Source organism: Scomber scombrus, chromosome 8, assembly GCF_963691925.1.
Source record: "Scomber scombrus chromosome 8, fScoSco1.1, whole genome shotgun sequence".
In the NCBI taxonomy this organism is placed as follows: Eukaryota; Metazoa; Chordata; class Actinopteri; order Scombriformes; family Scombridae; genus Scomber; species Scomber scombrus.
In genome coordinates, this window is record NC_084977.1 from 9,667,089 (window position 1) to 9,683,725 (window position 16,637).

Here is a 16,637-nt window from a genome sequence, read left to right on the forward strand (position 1 = left end):
TTTCTGCTCTCTTGCAAAACTGCCAGACATTGCACTCAAAGGCAAATAACAGTTTATTAGAGCTTAGGTCTTGTTCTTGACAGTTTGGCCTGGTAACATCAAAACAATGACGGGGTGAAGAGCAAAAGCAAGAATTTAGTCTGATGATATAATGCATTTTATTTGCAGATAAACTCAAAATGTATGTTTAGTAATCTCTCATTGAATAGGGAAACTACTGGGGTAACAACTATGGTTTATATGGTATGTCACAGTAGAATCAGGAGGTTGGGCTGTAAACTGTGATGGATGTTTTCAGTGGATGTGGGTAAAATTGTTACAATTTGTCTTGCTTCTCTATTTCAGATTAGTCTAAATAACCTGTGGTTTTATTTAAAGCCTGTCTGATTGTCTCATTAACAATAGAATTTGTGACCAAAACTACAAAAACAAGACTAGGAGTTTACAACCATGCTGGCAGCTCTGTGAGGCTGAATTTAAGGACAGTGGTGCTTTGAGCTAAATGCAAACATGCTCACATTTAACAATGCTAGCCCGAAGATGTACAGCAGGTATAGATAAAGATAATAATACATATACTGAAATGTGCTTAAAGCTGGGTAAGCACTACTATGGAAGTGTGTTATTAAAGTTAAATGATGGTTTGACCTTGCAGTGAGCTCTACAGGCTCTGCTGTCAAACATGAACTGAGCCTTCTGACAGGTGACACCATTCTCTCAACCTGACCTAACTTACCTTTAAATCCTACTCTCACCTAAACAAAGAGCAGATACTCGACTGCTTGACCTGGCCTCATATCTACAAATTGATCCCACTGGTTTGACAGACAGTTTTATCTGAATTGCACGACCCACTCAGTAGTCCAGCCGCTGTCCCTCCAGTAGTGTTACAAAGTGTCACTAATTACATCAGAAACTATCTGATCTTATGCACCGATCATTTGTAATCAGAATCTTACAGTGTAGTGTGTCAGCATGTTAACATTTGCCAATCAGCACTAAACACAAAGGGATAGTCATTTGTTTTGCAGGCATTTGATCATAAACCAAAGTGTTAGAGAGAAATAAATGTTGGCCTGATGGTGGCACCAGAGGAAATAAGTCATTACAATTCATGCACAAAATTAGATGGCAGTCCATGTAATAGATATTTCATTCTAGACCAAAGGGAAAGATGAATTGAAGGACTGACATCGCCGCTTCATGTTGCTATGAGTTGCTGTTCCACTTACATATGTGTCATATATATATACAGTTACAGTATAACAGATGAGATATTTCCTGCTTCTACACTGACGTTTATGTATTCTGGTATCTTCAGTGGTGAAGATTTTCTGTATTTTATATAAACACTGAAATCATCAGGCTATAGACTTCATTACACATTAAGAAATTTTGGTCATCAGCTTGAGGCCTCTGGGTAAGAATGAGTGAGACATAAAACAAATCTCTATACTATATGTGTGACTTTGATTTGTTTCTTGATTTGTAGCAGTAATCTGTGGCATCATGCCTCATCATATTCCTCAGAATGTTTATTAGTGGCACAAAAGCTAATGCTACGATCAATGGCCGTGGATCTCTGCACTCGTCTGTTTATTTTCAGCTGGCCTGGTATTGTTTGCAGTGGCTGGTTAAGTGCATAGCTTGTTTCACTGTGTTCCAGATGAAGAAGCACCCAGAGGCTCTTAACTGCAGCTGGGATGGTTCCCAACAAACACTCAACAGCACATGAGGGAACCCGGCAGTTACTCTCCAATTAATCCTGCTTCTAAACCCTACTGCAGAATATGTGTGTGTATGTGTATGTGTGTGTGTGTGGGGGGGTATTTTTGCTTTCCTTACCTATCAGACCCTCGTTCAGATGAAGCGCTCACTCATACTCACTCTTACACAGACTCTTTTAAACCAACAAACATCATGTGCCAAGAAAACAACAAGTTTCCCCTTCAGCTCAGGGCTTAATTCTGGCAGATTGATTTGGCACACAAAAGCTCACACTTGACTGAGTGTACGCATATGCAAACGTTACAAAAACACTGCCATAGTTGCTGAAGAGAAACGTCGAGTGTAAAATAAGATGATGAAGTACCGTTGCTACTCGTCAAATGAACGAATACAGTGCGTTTGCTGATGTTCCTTTTTTCTGTCTTATTTGAAACACGATGTGCTGTTGTGTTTACCAAATGAAGATGCTTCCTTTGAGCTTCAGTAGTTTGTTAAAATATTTGACATTTATACTAAAATGAGTTTAGAGCAGACTTCTTTTATGCCTGTAGGATTTCATATCATTTTTCTCATTTGCCATCCAATCTAGAATAAAGCTGTGGCTCACCTGTAGAGACAGAAAGCTTTTAAGTTGAACAAGTAAAGTAATTTACAATCTCAAAGAGGTACAGCGGTGTAATAATGATCCACCCTTTTTTTCCTCCTCTCATCCTGACGTTCCTTCTCTCTCCATCTCTACTTCGTTCCCCCTTTTCCCCAGTCACCCCCCACACCTGCTGCTCTGACCTGGATGACAGGGGCGCAGCTAGAGACCAGAGCTGTCTGTACATGAAAGTGTGTGTGCACGCATGTGTGTCCTGAGGCATCCAGAGCTATTCTCTAGGGTTAAAAACACAGAACAAATTAGGACTGAAAAAGACATCAGGGGCAGACGCAACACTGTGGCCATTACTATCCCACACATCTCACACACACACACACACACACACAAACACACACACACACACACACACACACACACACACACACACACACACACACACACACACACACACACACACACATTCAAAAACATTTCCACCATGTGTCAAGGTCATTTTGGAAAAACAGACTAAACTTTTGACTTGTGTATGATGAGAGTTGGAGAGGACACCTCCAAGGAGACTCTTTATTTATTCAAATTATTCTCATAGCTTTACACAGTGTAGGCATTTAAATGTACTTTCTTACTATCCTGTAGGTAAATAGTAGAGATACCAAACATGACATTTGTTTCTAATTGGTCATTTAAAGGCATGTCAGTATAGTAGACACATCATTTTATCCTTAAATTCAAAGTGTGTGAAGACATTCTTGACAGACAAATGAATTCTGTCTTCTTATAGGGCTTTGAAACATGTCATCATGTAATGTTACACTGCACTGATCTGCCATATTTGTTAGTAGCTACTACTTTCCACCCTGCACTTTTGGTCACATTGGTTTATGATGAGTTTGTAGCTGGGTGGTTAATCCATGTATGCCAAGTAAACATCCAATAAGATTTTACCTTCTGTTTTTCTGAATGTATAACATTATTGCATATCAATGAATATTTGTGATTTCAGACAGTCATTTGTTATAATGCTTTGCAGCAACTTACAGTGTCATGTAAGTATTTAGTCAGATAAGTTTGACTAACAATGATTAAAAACTGTTCAGTGGTAGAATACTTCTGTTATCTGTCTAAATGTAATGACATTTAATAAAGACCATGTCACAGAAATGATTGTTCTGAATAGAAAATCCTTGTGTAAAGTCAATATCAATGCTCAGAGATGTTATTTTCTAACTATTTCTTCCAGCTCTGATAGAAACCTTTTGCTGTAGTGAACGGTAAAAGAGCTGTTGTCTTACATGCAGTTGCCATGGGCTTAAATATGTTTTGTGCTTGTTATTTCTTATTGCATTGATCTTTGGATCTAGCCAAAAACCCCAAAAGGTTTTTGTAAATGTGCCAACAACTATCTTGGCTAGAGTTTATTTTATGCAGTGAAGTGGAGTTTTAGGAAATTCTTGACACTTTTAACCCAAGAAGTACAAGGAATGAAACAGCACACCTCTCTGCTCGGTGCCTGCGTACTTGTCCACACGGTTGCATTTGCGGTGGCAAAGTTGTTTTCAGAGAGTGCGATGTAGGTTTAGTTTATTATTTTCACCAGAACAAGATGTACTGTTTAATCTGCAAAAAGCACTCAGCTGGTGCTAGCAAAGTGAAACAGCATTTATTGTGTGTACAACATCTGATTAAGACTTCAGTCTAAATAAAACTGTGATGATGTAGACGGCGGTGGTTATCAGAGGCTTTTCATTTGAGGAAATTAGTTTCATCTAATACACACAACAAAACAGTATGTTCTATAGGTGAATTTCATCTCATCCTTTTTTATATTCCCTTCATTTAATGAGCAGTCTACAGCTCTAATAACATGGGGCTATTCTTTATCCTGTTGACTCTTTCTCTCTGTCTCTCATCTCCTCAATCGTGCATCCTTCCGATCTAGGACTCTTGGTGGTAAAGCTAATTTCTCGCCCTGGCTTTAATTACGAGGTAATTGGTCTCACTGACGAAGGGGAACATGGCCTGAGAGTGTGCATGTAACTGTGTCTATGTGCATATGTGTGTGTGTGTGTGTGTGTGCGCATCTGTTTTGTTTGTGTGCGCAGCTGTATGTTTTCTGGGCTCTGACAGGGCATCAGAGAGTGGTCTGTGTAAACAAGCCGCTAGCATCCTATCATGCAACACTGATGTGGTTCTCCCCATGGACTATACTGTTGGTTGTCCCTGTGCCGCCTGCCACACACACACACACACATGCACACACACACACACGCACATTCAATTCCACCTCTGCATAAACGTAACAAATAATTCTGAGCCCTGCTTTGTGCGCTTCCTCCACGTACTTCCTGCCGAAGGAAGTGAAGTGCCTCATGGTTTGTCCTTGTCATTCTTCTCTTTCACACTATTTATTCTATTCAAATAATAACACACATCTGACTGAGAAGTGTCAAAACTATTTGTTTCCTAAATCCCACAATTTGTGCGTTTATGTACACGCACACATTGGGTGTGCGTGTGTGTGTGTGCGATAACTGACGAACACAAGAGGCCCTTCTTTCAAAGCATTAGGAGACACAGGTAACTCCTCAAAACACAGCGGTCCTCCTTTCATGCTGAGTCGCGTGTGCCAGAACACAGCCTTCTCTCATGTCTGTCATCTCTGCCAAAATATGGAACCACTTGAAGTTGTTGTCCTTCCCCTCTCTAGCTCCCTCTGACTCATCTTGCGTAATGAACCCCCCTCTCCCTTCATTCACTCAGCCGGGGTCCTGGAAGAGAAGGATGGAGCAAAGGAAGGCTGGAGAACATCATAGAGCATGAAAAGGAAAAGGAAGCTCTGTCATCTGCTAAAGTGTCTCGCTGTGTCTCTAACTTTTATTTCCTCCCTGTGTACATATTATCAGCACTTACACATCCTTAAAGTAAAACAAAATTAAACGACGCTTACATCTGCTTTGAAAATTACCGCCTCTGTATTCAATTTAAAAAGAAACCCAAAGTGATTTTTTTCCTATCTTATCATGGCTCTCCCCCCACATCAATACAATCTCACAGTGGCACTGGCTAACAGACACAAAAAAGAGCCATAGACTTTGACTGGCAGCCCACATTAGCTTATTACACTCTTATCTACAAGCATGAGTACATACTGTATCTTCTGCTGCACCTTGGCTTGCTAAATGAGCTTCCAAACAAACATCAACTAAGGGAAAAAGTGCACTGATAGCCTCATTTTGCAGGGTAATGAGCTCAATATCTGTAAAACTTTGAACAGCCTAAAACATGCCAATTACAGGTCAGTTTAGACGTTAAATAGTGTAGTCCCCATTCCTCAATAGCTAAAAAAATACTTCCTTCTCACCAATTGGTAATTCCAGTTACGTGCAGATTAAACCACCAACACACCTGCCCAATCAGAGGTTTTGAGACTAAAAGTGCATTTCTGATGCTCCAAGGACCCTTTTACTCTCTTTCTATATTAACATACTATAGTTAGTAGCAAGAAAATCTTTAAAAAAAAACTTCTTTCTTGAAGGGTTGACTTTTGTGATTTCATTTGGATTTAAAATGACCTTTACTTGTTATAAAAATGGGGTGATACAATACAGTTTGCTTTATAAGACATGCTGTGAAAAAGAATAATACTGATTTTGCAATAATAATAAGTTGTAAACAGCCAGCTCTCTTTGTGTGTTGTGAAAAAAAAACTAAAATAGAAAACAGCAGCCTGTCAACATCTAACAAATAAGAAATGTCCTTTTCAACACTCAGTCCTTCAACCGGCACTGCGGGGTGAGAGTATCGGCCTCTATTAGAGCCTGTGTGTGACATTGGGATGTTTTCCTTTTGTGCAAATTATGAGCAGGGAGCAAACTGTTGCTATGGAGACTGTAGTTAGTGATGCGGTGGGCAAAGCCACACCAACTAGTGTGGAGGAGAGGACTAAGCTGAACATACTGAGAGGATCACACAGTACACATGCTATCACCGCCACTCACATATATACACACACGCACACGCACACACACCTGGGCCAAGGCTCAGGAAGGCAAATAAAAGGTTTTTCGACTGATATATATTTTTCTCTCTGAGTCAAGCATTTTGAATGCTAATTCGGCGTGGTCACATCCGAAAGCTTGGATGAAGCTTTTCTGAACACTCAGGAGGAGAGGCAGAAGACTGTGTCATTCAGGCTGCTGCGGGGAAAGAAGGGATCTGGGTTTGTTGAGTGGAGTGAGACGCCTGCCTGGGAATAACGCTGATCACATCTCACCACCCTTACCTACCCTCCCAAGTTATAGTGTTGAAAAACGGTGGATGGATAAATATATGGTTACAATGTAAACACAGACTGGTGAAAGGGGAGACAGCAGGATGGATACATCACTTATTCTCCTGAAATAAACTGATGGAGGAAAAGGGCAGAAGAAAGCAGGACAGGACAGATAGGAGGCAGTTATTTCTAAATATAGTTTTAGAGCTGGAAAAGCCACGTTTGTAAAGAGTGTGTCACTATCTGCTCGTGATTGTCGTTTTTGTCTTCTCTCCCTGTGTACCCACTATTGGCTTCCAATGACAACCACCACAGCAGACAGCCAATTCAATTCAATCTCTGTCTGATTGGAGGGAACAGATCTGATTACCTCTCATAGAAGGCACACACACAAACACGTACGCCGCACGCACTCAAAATGTCGTTGTTTGTGCTCTAAGATTCCCAAGGGAAAGATATCAGAGTAAATGGCTGCGGTGATTGTGCCAGATAGACTGGATGTGTGCATAATATCCACACGAAGAAGATAATGTGTTTGCTAATCACACACCAGAGACAGGCAAACACACACCCACACACACACACACACACACACACACACACACACACACACACACACACACACACACACACACACACACACACACACACACACACACACACACACACACACACACACACACACACACACACAAAGGCTAACAGCTGCACAGCTATAACCCTTAACCACTCTTTTCATGCTGCTGGCTGCAGACTACACTGTAGAAACACACTCCCACACACATCCATCATGAGTCGGGAGTTTTTCAGAGTTTTGATGGCAGTTGACTGTGTGTGTTGACAGCAATTGCAAGTTATTATAACTTGTAATCATATTCTGTGTCACATCATGAAAGACAGGCAGGCCCCGGTGAATATTCTATTTAAATGTTTGATGATGTTATGAAAACAATACTGCTAATAAAAAAGAAAAAAAAAGAAAGAAGAAAAACTTAATCTGTCTGTTGGCCAGAGCGAGCGATAAATCCCTAAACACACAAGACAGCATCGCTAGATTTACAAGTAGAAATGAACAACATCCAAAATGATTGCTGATCGACTGCCAACGTGGCTGCTCGGGTAGACAGGCTTACCAATCACAGCCTCAATTTACCAACATTTGGCTAGCCTCAAAAATTCATTCACAACCCTGATAATATCCATACATATTGTTACAACAATGCAGCCGTATTGTCTGAATACCAGCGTAGGATTTCACTATTTTGAGCTGTACCTTCATTCATGCTTTTGTTTTGTTTTGTCAGAATGGTACAAATGTAGCAGCTGAACTTCACGCCGCATCAACTGTGAATAAATACTGCAGACAAATTGTTTTTCTGTTATACAACTGGACTAAATGAAGACTACTGTAAAATAAGACTACTGTCACTCAGCCAGCTTGTTAACAGACTGATCTTTGTAGGAGATCCTCTGGAGGGGTGAAGCAAAAGCAAAGCATACGTTCATTAAGCATGCTGTAACAGCTTAAGTGTAATCATATTAATTACACTACATTTGACAAAAATGCAGTGTGGTTGAAATGCTACATTGTGAATTCTGAGTGATTTGCTTGATTTACAAGTAGAAAATGTGATTGAATGTCCCTCATTCAAGACCAATTTTCGTATCTTAATCCTAAAACTGTTGGACTTTGCTTGTCCGTGTGTCTTAACTGTCTAAACTTGTCATAAATCGCTCGTTTCAGTCTGACGAACGCCACCTGTTCACGAGGAGGTGCTCATTAGCATAATCCACACCACTAAAAGCCATATAAAGCTCCGTGTTCTGCTAAATTTGTGGGCGAGATTCACTCACAAAACGTTTCTACTGGCTCTGCGCTGTGAAGTTAGATACTACGGGCGATGTTACAGCTGCGACACGTGGATGATGCTAGACAGAGACCGAACACAATGTTTAAATGACTTAAACACTGCAGAGTTTGACCATTTCAGGAGTCTAAAAACTGTTCAAAGGAATTCAACTATTTGGCTGAATCTATATCGTATATACCTATGAATTCTGTGCTCACAGATATATGCAACCTGTGATGACAGGCCACACAACCCAAAACGATTTGGAGCTAGCCGTGTAAATCACCTCCCACGTCAGGGTCGTTATGATTTGCAGGTACACGAGCAGAAGAGCGGGGAGAGGGAGGTGTGAAGCGGGGGAGGAGCGAGACAATCAGAGAGCGATAGACAGGAAGGGAGATCTAATCTTTCTGGATTTACCGTGGATTAATAAAGACTATAATACTTCAAGAATCGAGCTCGACCAACGATAGCGACTAATTCATTGTGAGAGGAAGCAGAGAGCTGCGGTTATTCAGCTCAGGTCATGTAAACGCTAAAGGTCAAAGGTTATCTCTAACTTGTCATAGTAATTCAATAAAAACCTTCTGCTAGAGAAAAAGAGTGCTCTCAGAAGAATGACCCCTGAGCACACCAATGCAACACAACTATGTGTACAACAAACACGCACACACATGCACACAGACTGACAGATGCAGAGCAAGGCACACACCATCTGTGATTAATGTGTGACACACATCAGCCCTTTTCATTACATTCTTCTCCACAGAACTGTGAAACAAAGGCCTGAGATTAAACAGCTCTCCCTCACATTGACTCATTAGTCTCTCTCACTCTCTCACTTTGTGATCAGTCTCTCTTCTGTGTCTCACTCATCGAGGGCAAGGTCATTTAGGAGTCAGAGCAGTGGGAGAAGAAGGAGGAGGAGGAGGAGGAGGAAGGAGAGGAATGATATTAGTGGAGTGAGGGAACTATCCTGCAGGGATTATCACAACAGTGAAGCCGCCATCTACACTGTAATGATGATCAGCTATTCAGTGGATGGATCTATTTTCATTCAAATCGAGCTACTGAAAAGAGACGGAAACTAGAGGAGTGGACAGAGGCAGAAACATGTACAGTGTGCACATGGGGGGTTCAGGTTATACACATACACACACACACACACACACACACACACACACACACACACACACACACACACACACACACACACACACACACACACACACACACACACAAAGCTCAATAATAGGAACATTATCAAACTTTCCTATTTCCAGAGCATGCTCATTGCTTGTGTGTGGTTTATGATTGCATTTGACTTTCATCACCCCACTGAATGTGTGTGTGTGTGTGTGTGTGTGTGTGTGTGTGTGTGTGTGTGTGTGTGTGTGTGTGTGTGTGTGTGTGTGTGTGTGTGTATCATGTGTGTCTGTTGGAAAGAATGACCCAGATCAGAACAGAGATGAGTACTAGCTGAGCAAAGTGAATGTAATTTTACCAATTTTTAAAAAAAGAGATGTAGACAGAGATAAGGTATAAGGGGTGTGTATGTGTGTATGTATCAGAGAGGGGGGGGGGGAGAGAGAGAGAGAGAGAGAGAGAGAGAGAGAGAGACAGAGACAGAGAGAGAAAGAAAGAAGGCAGAGGGGGGAAGCTAAAAACCCTCAAGTCTGAATGCTGAAAGCAAACCATTCATCTTTCCTCTCATATGCTCTTCTGGGCTTCAATCCCAGTCCTTGTGTGTGCGCGCGGATGTGTGTGTGTGTGTGTCTGCATCTCCCCAAATATGTAGAGCAGTCTGAATGATGAACATGATCTCCATTGCAGCAGAACAATACTGTTTCTAAATAGGACATGAGAGGCATTCAGCCTTCACTCACACACTGTGTATGAGGAACCAACGCTTGTTCGCAGGGGCTGAAACGCACCATGTGCAATGATGCATCTGTCGCAGATGATAGTGAGTGTGTGTGTGTGTGTGTGTGTGTGTGTGTGTGTGTGTGTGTGTGTGTGTGTGTGTGTGTGTGTGTGTGTGTGTGTGTATGTGTACGCATCCATTAAGTGTTGCCCCCAAGGGTGACCAGAGTTTTTGCTACATCAATCAGATGCTTATTCGGAGAGTGCGACGCGTCTCTCTCGCTGTCGGGCAGGTGGCACCGAGCAGCTGGGTGATGGCTGCCAGTCTGGCCCCTGGTATCACCTCTGCTCTGAGACCACCCAGGCCTGCCCTCATACACCTGCTAGCTACCTGCCTCTGGAGCTTTTCACACCTGGATCTGTTTGCTTCTCACCAACCACAACATCCCTGCACCTGTTTGGTAGCAACCTACTGTACCACAATACCCCTGCACCTGTTAATTAGCTGCGAACAACAGCAGCCCTGCATTCTGTCGTCTCACCCAAATCCACCATCAACAGCAAATCAAGGCATGATTAATGAAGACAACCCCCCCCCCCAAAAAAAAAACAGTGTGTGTGTGTGTGTGTGTGTGTGTGTGTGTGTGTGTGTGTGTGTGTGTGTGTGTGTGTGTGTGTGTGTGTGTGTGTGTGTGTGTGTGTGTGTGTACAGTTGGGTTTTTTTTGTTTTTTTTTACCAGTGCTCAGAGTTGGAAAGTGATGAGTGTATCCAAGCAGGAGAAAGTGGTGATTTGAACGGTCTTCAATGGGCTCACTGGTGAAGGGACAGAGTTGATGAGGAGGTGGGTAGGTATGGTGTCATGAGAGGCATGTGGAAGGATAGATTTTATAGGATTTTATGGAAAGATGAAAATGGCTGTGGTGAATATGCATTTCAAGAAGACTGAGGACCACTGAGTATATGTATGAGAGTGGAGGAAGGTGGACACAGGTGGACTATGTCTTACACAGGAGGTGCAATCTGAAAAAGATTGGGGACTTCAAGGTGGCGGCAGGGGATAACATATGGCGGTGGTCTGTAGGATGACTTTGGAGATCAAGAAGAGGCAGAGAGTGAAGGTTGAGCCAAGGATCAAATGGTGGAAGTTGTGTGAAGTTCAGGCAGGAGTTAAGACAGGCGCTGGGTGGTAGTGAAGAATTACTGGATGGTTGGGTAACTACCACAGAAATGGTGACTGGAGACTACTAGGAGGGTGCTTGGTGCATCATCGAGACTGGAGTACGGAAGACTCAGAGACTTGGTGATGGAATGAAGAAGTACAGGAAAGTATATGGAGGAAGAGGTTGGAGAAGAAGAAGTAGGACAGCAAAGAAGATGAAGAAAGTAGACATGGGGACAATGAGATGCAGCGAAAACCGAAGAGAGAGGTGAGTAGTGGAAAGAGCACTACAGATGTGTGGTTTGCTTTGAGGAGGTCAGAAGGAGTTGTGTTGGAGCTGCATATGACAGGATGCCAAGAGAAGAGATGCAGTATTGTATGAGGAAGTCGGGAGTGACATAGAAGTATGTTCAGTAGTTCAGGATATGTGCAATATGAGGGCAGTGTGACAGCGGTGAGGTGTGCGGTTGGACTGACGGAGGCGTTCTGAGCTCTTTCTTGTTTAAATCGGAGATGGACAGGTTGACAGACAAGATCAAGCGAGAGCCTCTATGGGCTAATATGTTTGCGGATGACACTGCGATCTGTAGTGAGAGTAATGAGCTGGTTGAGGAGAGCCAGGAGAGGTGGAGGTATGCACTGGAGAGAAGAGGGATGAAAGTCTGTAGGAGCAAGCTGGAAAAACATGCATGAAAGAGAGGAATGGTGAGGATGCAAGGAGAAGAGGTGGCAAAGGTGGGTGAGTTTAAATAGTTGGAGTCAAAGAGACAGGCAGGGTGGAGTAGGTGGAGGAGAGTGTCAGGAGCGATTTGTAACAGAAGGGTACCAGCACTAGTGAAAGGGAAGGTTTACAAGAAGGTACTGAGAGCAGATATGTTGGAAGTGGCTGAGTTGAATATGTTAAGACTTTCATTGGGAGTGACGAGGATGGACAGGATTAGGAATGAGTATATTAGAGGGACAGCTCAGGTTGGACACACCATTGAGATGGTGTGGACATGCAGAAGAGAGATGCAGGTTACTTTGGGAGGATGCTGAAGATGGAGACGAAGGCCAAAGAGGAGGTCTGTGGATATGGGAGGACACAACAGAGGAAGATGCAGAGGACAAGGAAAAGAAGAAAATGGATGTTCCGCTATGGTGACCCCTAATGGGAACAGCTGAAAGATGAAGAAGAATTCCAGTGACGCAGCAATGTAAGCACTTAAATGTGAGATTCTGACCTGCTGAATATATGGTGTTACTACATCATAACATTGCTACAATCTCAACAGAATTACACTACGATGCCTTGAATTTAAAACAGTGTTATTATTTTAAGGGTAAGTCTCCTTCTGTCAGGAGAAAGTACGACGTGGCAGACGAGACCGGATGCTTTGATATGAGGAGATACACTCATTATTTTTGATTTTATGGCATGTAAAAGACAAAAATATCACTATGAAATGTGTTGAAAATACACTGTTTCCAGGCAGGAATCACATGTTTATAGCAGGGAACATGAAAATCTGTTGAAGACCTTGCCCTGTTCTTGGTTTTTAACTGAGCATGTAGTAAATATCACACAATGTTTTTTGTACAATTTCTCAACAAGATACCAGTGACATTCATGATTGTTCATTAGTAACACAAAAGTAATGAGTGAATGAGTTTTCTCTTCCTTTCCTTTTTGAGTAAGTACATTCAGCTCACTCCAACTTCAAATCACTGTTAGTTACTTAATACTGATTGCTCTAACTGTGGACCAGGTGTGACACTGTACCAACCTTTTCTCTTGGAGTCCCGTCTGACACTGCTGGGCCTGACCGCTGGCTGTAGCTCTGTCTCTGTTGACATCCTCAGGCTCCAACTGGGCTAGACTCCGCTCCGCTTGGCTCCGCTGGGATCTGCTGGGCTCCGAGGGTCCAGTTCACAGCGTCAGTGCCGACTGTGCGTGCGTGGGCGCCGGGTGTGTGCGTGGAGGCGCCAGGTGTGTGTGTGGGCACACAGGCTCATGGGAGAGGGATGGGCTTTAGCCCTGACACAATATCCCACACACACCCACAGAGAGCTGTTGAGACAGAGAGGAAGAAAGAGGGTTGCTTTGGTTAGCTTGTGTTTACTCTTGGCAGGCAAACCGAGCAAGAGTTCTCAGCAGGCATGAGAATGAGCTTGTTTTGATCGGGGCTTTGAGTAGATGTTGCCCATGGTAACAAACTGGAGAGACCCGTTCTACACTTCCTGCTTCTTGTCGATAATGCGTCTTGGCAAGGACATCACTTCGAAGAACAATCCCACCTCTACAAACCACTTCCGTCTTCAATAATGCAGGGATTATTCAAACAGGTTACACACTGAAAATGTTGATTTTACAAAGCTACACAAAATATCATTTGGTTTACTTCAAGTTAGGTCATATTTTCATCTCTTATTTGGCTGTAATTTCTATCAGTTATGATAACTTTATAGTTACAAAAGTAATTGCTAAGATCTGAGAACATGGTGACATCTCTGCAATGACGACTGACGGTTCAAGAAAGCAATGAGCAATGAAAAAGGCTGTAAACAAGCCAAATACTCTCTAAACTGCTTTATTTGGATGTTAAATAAAATAACTACAGTAGAACTACAGTAAGAACAGTAGTTTTAAACTGCGATGGATGTAACAATGTACAGTTTCAGTGATCATTCTACAATTTTCTTCTTTTTCTTACCAAAATAAGTTCTGGCTTTATCTGATCAGCTCATTTTCATTACCTTGTCTGACTTTTTACAATACTGTCGGTGCACTCCCAGATCTTAGCTCGGTGGCTCCAATATTACAATTATAACCGACAAGAAAGAAAAGACAGGACTAATAACGCCCGGGTTGCATGAATCCTTGACAACACTTCAACCGCCACATTCGTTGCCCTTCCTGGGTCCTGTCCAGTGCCTGATGGGTCCCTCTGGCCCCAGCATTCTGTCACTTCTTTGCCCATCTGCCGCTACTTTATTCTGAAGTGCTGACTGGCAGCGACGGCTATAATGTAGCAGCCAAAAACACTCAGATTCGCACTCTAACCTTGTCGTGTGAATCCATGGAAACACACACATTTACACACGGGCACACACAACGCAGACAAGCTCCTTTCTTAAACCGAGACGCTGAAGTACAAAGACGGCGGGAGACAGCTGCAAGTTGACATGCTGCATAATGAATCTGACTACCTTCTTGGCTGCTCTTCACCTATCAGTCTCGACCTCTCTTTCCCTCTCCGGCTCCATCTAACAGTGGCTGAGTGCAGACTTGAACAAAAACGAAAAGACTGGTGCTTCTTGGGGAAGAGGGAAATCTCTCTTATTCGCTTCCTCCCCCTCTCCACGGTGTTTCAGTGTGAATAGGAGGCCCCTGTAAGCCTCGGGCGAGAACAGATGAATTGAGAGGCTTTTAATTTGCTGCAGACAGAACAGAACAGAGTCCATTTAATTCTGCCAGCAGAGGCCATGTCGGCAAAATGCTGATAATATTCTTTATCTGGTCCAAACACACTGGAAAAGTGTGAGTCACTCCAATTACAGGCATTATCAGCAGCACTGTTCCACCAAATGGATGGAGAGAGAGTATGAAGAGAGAGGGGTTAGAGGGAAGAGAAATGAACAGAGTGTAAAGAAAGTGAGGGGTGAGGGAACATGTAGTGGGTGAGTATAATAATGAGCGAGGGGTAAAAGGGGACAGAAAAATGCCCAAGGAAGTAAAATCAGAACAGAGAGGATGGAGTTTGAACGGCTTCGGCTCTAACCCCGAACATGTCCCCCCTCTGTCCCCCTCTTCTCTTGCCTTTTTTTGTTCCCCCCGAATTCGTTCTTCTCCTTCTAGCTGTGAAGTCTTTCAGGCAGCATCTGGAGCTTGTGTTTAAGAAAAGGCAGTCTGTTAATCCTCCAGTTGGACCAGAAAGGAGGCAGTCTAGAAACCCCCTCGCTTCCTCAACTCAGAAAATAACAGCTTTCACTCTCTACAACTACCAAAAAAGAAAAAAAAAAAACAAGAGTCGAACACGCACTTTCTGTGTTGTTACATTGAGGGTGTAATCAAAAATATATCAAAATTGTGAAATGAGTTCAGAGTTTTGGTTCTGTCTGCTAAATTGCTCCTGCGAGAAAGCTCCTCACTTAGTTGAAGAACCCGTCCAACCGTTGCAAACAAAACCTCCAGTCCACTCGTGAAAATGAGCAAAGAAACAAGACTCTGTGCCTGAAAATGAAAGATCTGCAGCAGCACCAATCTCCAGACGTCTCCCAGGCTCCAGACATATGGTTGTTCTCTCTGGAGACTGTAAGAAAAGTTGTACATCTAAGCTACACTCCCTGGAGGGGAGAAAAAACTAATTTCTCAAAAAAAAAAAAAAAAAAAAAAAAAAAAAGGCCCATGTCTAGCTTCAGCTGTACAAATTACCACCTTCATATATAGACACACACACGCACACACCATCAAAAGCCATCGTGAACACTGTAGTGGCGGTTTGACCTGGAATCGGCGCGTGAGCTAAAAGTAGCAGCGGAGTAGGATGTGAACATGGCTTAGTGTGTCTGGATTTAGACAGCAATCTGATGCCATACCAGAGGAGATGCGGACCGGAGGAGAGGAGGAGAACGAACGAGCTGTAAATTGGACGTCCCTAAATGGGGCACTGCCAACAGGCGCGAGTGGGTGATGTGAGGATCTGCCTGTGTGTGTGTGTGTGTGCGTGTGAGCACTTCTCTATGTGTGTGTGTTTATGTGACTCGATAAACAGGATGCTGCCAACAGGAGCTTAATGCCCAGAAATCATCTGCAGCTACAGTTAGTCTGCCAGGCGAATGGAAAGAAAAAAGAAAGAAAGAGAGAAAGGGGAGGAGGAGGAAGGAGGGAAGAAGAGGGGGGGATGGGGTGCTGTCTCTCTATCTCCTCCTCTTTCTCTCTCTCTCTCTACAACCTCCCACTCTCTCACGGTAATTGTGTTCTGTCCATCAGGCTCAGAGTTAGATTAGCAGCACCACTCATTCAGCTCTCCTGCCATCTGAATAATGACTGATCATAAACACCACCTCTCCACTAGATTCTCCACTACCTGTGCTCCGTCCATCTTCTTCTTCCTCCTCCTCCCTCGCCCCTTTATTAACGCCACCTTCGTATGATGACGCCCAGCATCGAGTCCTTA

At 43.0% G+C, this 16,637-nt stretch overlaps 1 protein-coding gene across 1 annotated transcript in view; it reads right to left on the minus strand.

Annotated features, from left to right (window-relative positions):
- dab1a (DAB adaptor protein 1a) overlaps positions 1 to 13,314 on the minus strand; it is a 41,867-nt gene extending 28,553 nt beyond the window's left edge. Inside the window, 1 exon segment of the mRNA XM_062424351.1 lies at positions 13,245 to 13,314. Coding sequence (XP_062280335.1) covers positions 13,245 to 13,314 — 70 coding nt within the window.
- Between the last annotated feature and the right edge of the window lie 3,323 nt (positions 13,315 to 16,637).